The following is a 2,287-nucleotide window of genomic DNA, read 5'->3' as shown; positions in this document are numbered from 1 at the left end:
TTTGAGCACAACGCCTCCGTGGATGTGTTCCTCTACTTCTTCGAGGCGAAGAATCCTGGGGACAGGTCCTGGGTTAGCCTGAACGGGGTTGCTGGACGGGTGCTCCTGGGCCTATACCAGCAATCCTTCAAAGACTGGAAGGGCAGATTCTACATGATATCTGCCACCCAACAAAGTCCAAATCTACTCGAGGGGTACCCCCTCTACTGGGTTCCTGGGGTTGAATTCAAGAAATCCAGGGACCTCGAAACCATGGCCCCCTACGAGCGCGAGCTATGTGGGCTGCTCCTGGGGGCCAAGTACAACTCCGCTCGCCTCATCAAGGATGAATTTGATGTGGTGGCTCTGAAAAAATATATAGGTAGCTCTTCTTGCCCCTCTTAGGATACTTGCCTCTTCTCATGCATGCTTTTATCTGTTTTTGACTTACTTGCATAACTTGGCCAATTAACCCTTCCTTTTCTCGTCTATGTAGACTCAATGTCGGGGAAAGACAGGAGGCTAGCCTTGCTGGAGCTTGCCAAGCGTCGGGGAGCCAAGGGAACTGGCTCCTCTTCTTCTACTACAGAGCCCATTGCAGCCCCTCCACTCTCGGTCGCGCCAGCTGAAGGCCCCGAGCAAGGAAAGAAAAGGAAAAGACTGGTGAAGGCTTCCACTTCACTTGCTGCTGCTGCTGCTGCTGCCTCAACTGAAGAGGAGAGCTCTGGCTCTCCTCTTATACACCGCCAGAGGAAGATGCCAGCGGTCGAGGGGGCTTCGTCTCTGCAGCCTAGGGAGATCGAGGTGGTGGAGGTAGAGGAAGGTTCACCCCCTCCTCCTTCTACTCAACCTGCCTCAGAGCCCACACGCCTTCCTTCTCCATGCCAGCAGTTGCCTCCAACTTCTCCACTGCCATCTTCCCCCCCAGCAGGCCAATCACCTGGTCCATCTGCTCATCCTGCTGGGGGTGCTTCTGCTCAACCTGGGGGTCCCCCACCACCACTGCCAGTCTCCGCTGCCACTGCTGAATGTGGTGGATCCAGCTCGCGCCCAAGTGCCTCTGGAGCCAGCCACGAGAACTTTAGCAGGGTCATCACCCTAGTCCGACAGCTCATTAGCAACCGGGAGCTCGTCGAATGGAATGGTGATGAGGTGGACATGCACCTGGCCAGGCAGATGGTGCTCTCCCTGGAGTTTTCCACCCAACATCGCAAGCAAATAGCCCTGGAGAAGAGGGTGAAAGAGCTTGAGCACGACAAGGAGTCACTGCGAAGTGACTTCGAAGCTGCTCAAGGGTCTGTGGAGATAATGCGAGGCATGGTGGAGAAAGCTAGGAGGGAGTACCTAGCGCAGGTCCAAGAGACCATCAAGATGGAGATCTTGATGGGGCAGACTGTGAGCTCTTTGGACTGGGCGGTGGTGGAGCTACGGGCCGAGACCTCCTCCCTGCGCCAACTGAACACTCAGCTAGTGGGGGAGCTCGAGTCCACCAAAGAAGCGGCTGCTGCTGGAGAGAAAAAGCTTGAGGAGGTGGCGGGCAAACTTTCTGAAGCCAAGGGCCAACTAGCAGAAGCTGCCTCCTCCCTTGCTGCCCTCACCACTGAAAGAGATGCTGCGGTGGCCTCAAAGCAAAAACTGGAGGCGGAGAAGGCTGATTTGATGAACGTGGGTGCTGATGCCCTTACTGATGGATTCGAGCTAGCACTCGAGCAAATCAGATGCGTTCTCCCAGACCTGGACCTCTCACAGTTCAGCCTCTATCACGAAGTGGTAGACGGAAAGCTCATCCCTCCTGCCCCTTAATCTCTTCTCTTCCTTGTAAATTTAACTTCTGCACAACTTTTCTTAGTACTTCAAAATTTGTATAAGACTTGGTTGTGAATATAAACTCTCAAATTGTATGAGCTTCTTCTCTTGTATTTTTCTCGAGCTTCACTTTTCTTTATGCGCGCGATTAACTGTTAGCTGGCTTAGGTTCAGCGCGATCTTAAGCTTTGTCTTTCCCTTCGCACACGACTAAGTGTTAACCAGCTTAGGCCTAGCGCGATCTGCTTCTCTTGTTCTTGGCCTCTACTTGATCACGACTAGCTATTCCCTTAGCTTGGTGTTTGACAGTCCTTGTGCGCTGCTTTGCACCACTAACCAATCACTGACGACTCATCAGTGATCGTTCTTTAGTCTTCACTTAGCTTCTCTGTCGCTTTAGCGCTAAGTGCGTAGAAGACTTTGACATCATTCGCTCGAAGTGATGCCTCGTTTTGGGGAAAGAAAAGTGTTTCTCGCTAACCCCTCTTCCTTTCCCCAAGGT

General features: G+C 52.9%; 1 protein-coding gene across 1 annotated transcript; it reads left to right on the top strand.

Annotated features, from left to right (window-relative positions):
- The first annotated feature begins 735 nt into the window (after positions 1-735).
- Positions 736-1,782, top strand: LOC137836705 (uncharacterized). Its single transcript, XM_068645402.1, has 2 exons — positions 736-1,123; positions 1,202-1,782. The coding sequence occupies exons 1-2, from the start codon at positions 736-738 to the stop codon at positions 1,780-1,782; spliced, it is 969 nt and encodes a 322-aa protein (XP_068501503.1).
- The last annotated feature ends 505 nt before the right edge of the window (positions 1,783-2,287 follow it).

This window comes from Phaseolus vulgaris, chromosome 11 (genome assembly GCF_000499845.2).
Source record: "Phaseolus vulgaris cultivar G19833 chromosome 11, P. vulgaris v2.0, whole genome shotgun sequence".
In the NCBI taxonomy this organism is placed as follows: domain Eukaryota; kingdom Viridiplantae; phylum Streptophyta; class Magnoliopsida; order Fabales; family Fabaceae; genus Phaseolus; species Phaseolus vulgaris.
This window is presented reverse-complemented; position numbering and strand designations above follow the sequence as displayed.

Excerpts from the sequence above, each read along its gene's own strand:
- LOC137836705 (XM_068645402.1), top strand. The coding sequence starts at position 736 with ATGCCAGCGGTCGAGGGGGCTTCGTCTCTGCAGCCTAGGGAGATCGAG. Across the intron at positions 1,124-1,201 it reads GGAGCTCGTCGAATGGAATG|CCCTGGAGAAGAGGGTGAAA; the intron begins GTGATGAGGTGG and ends GCAAGCAAATAG.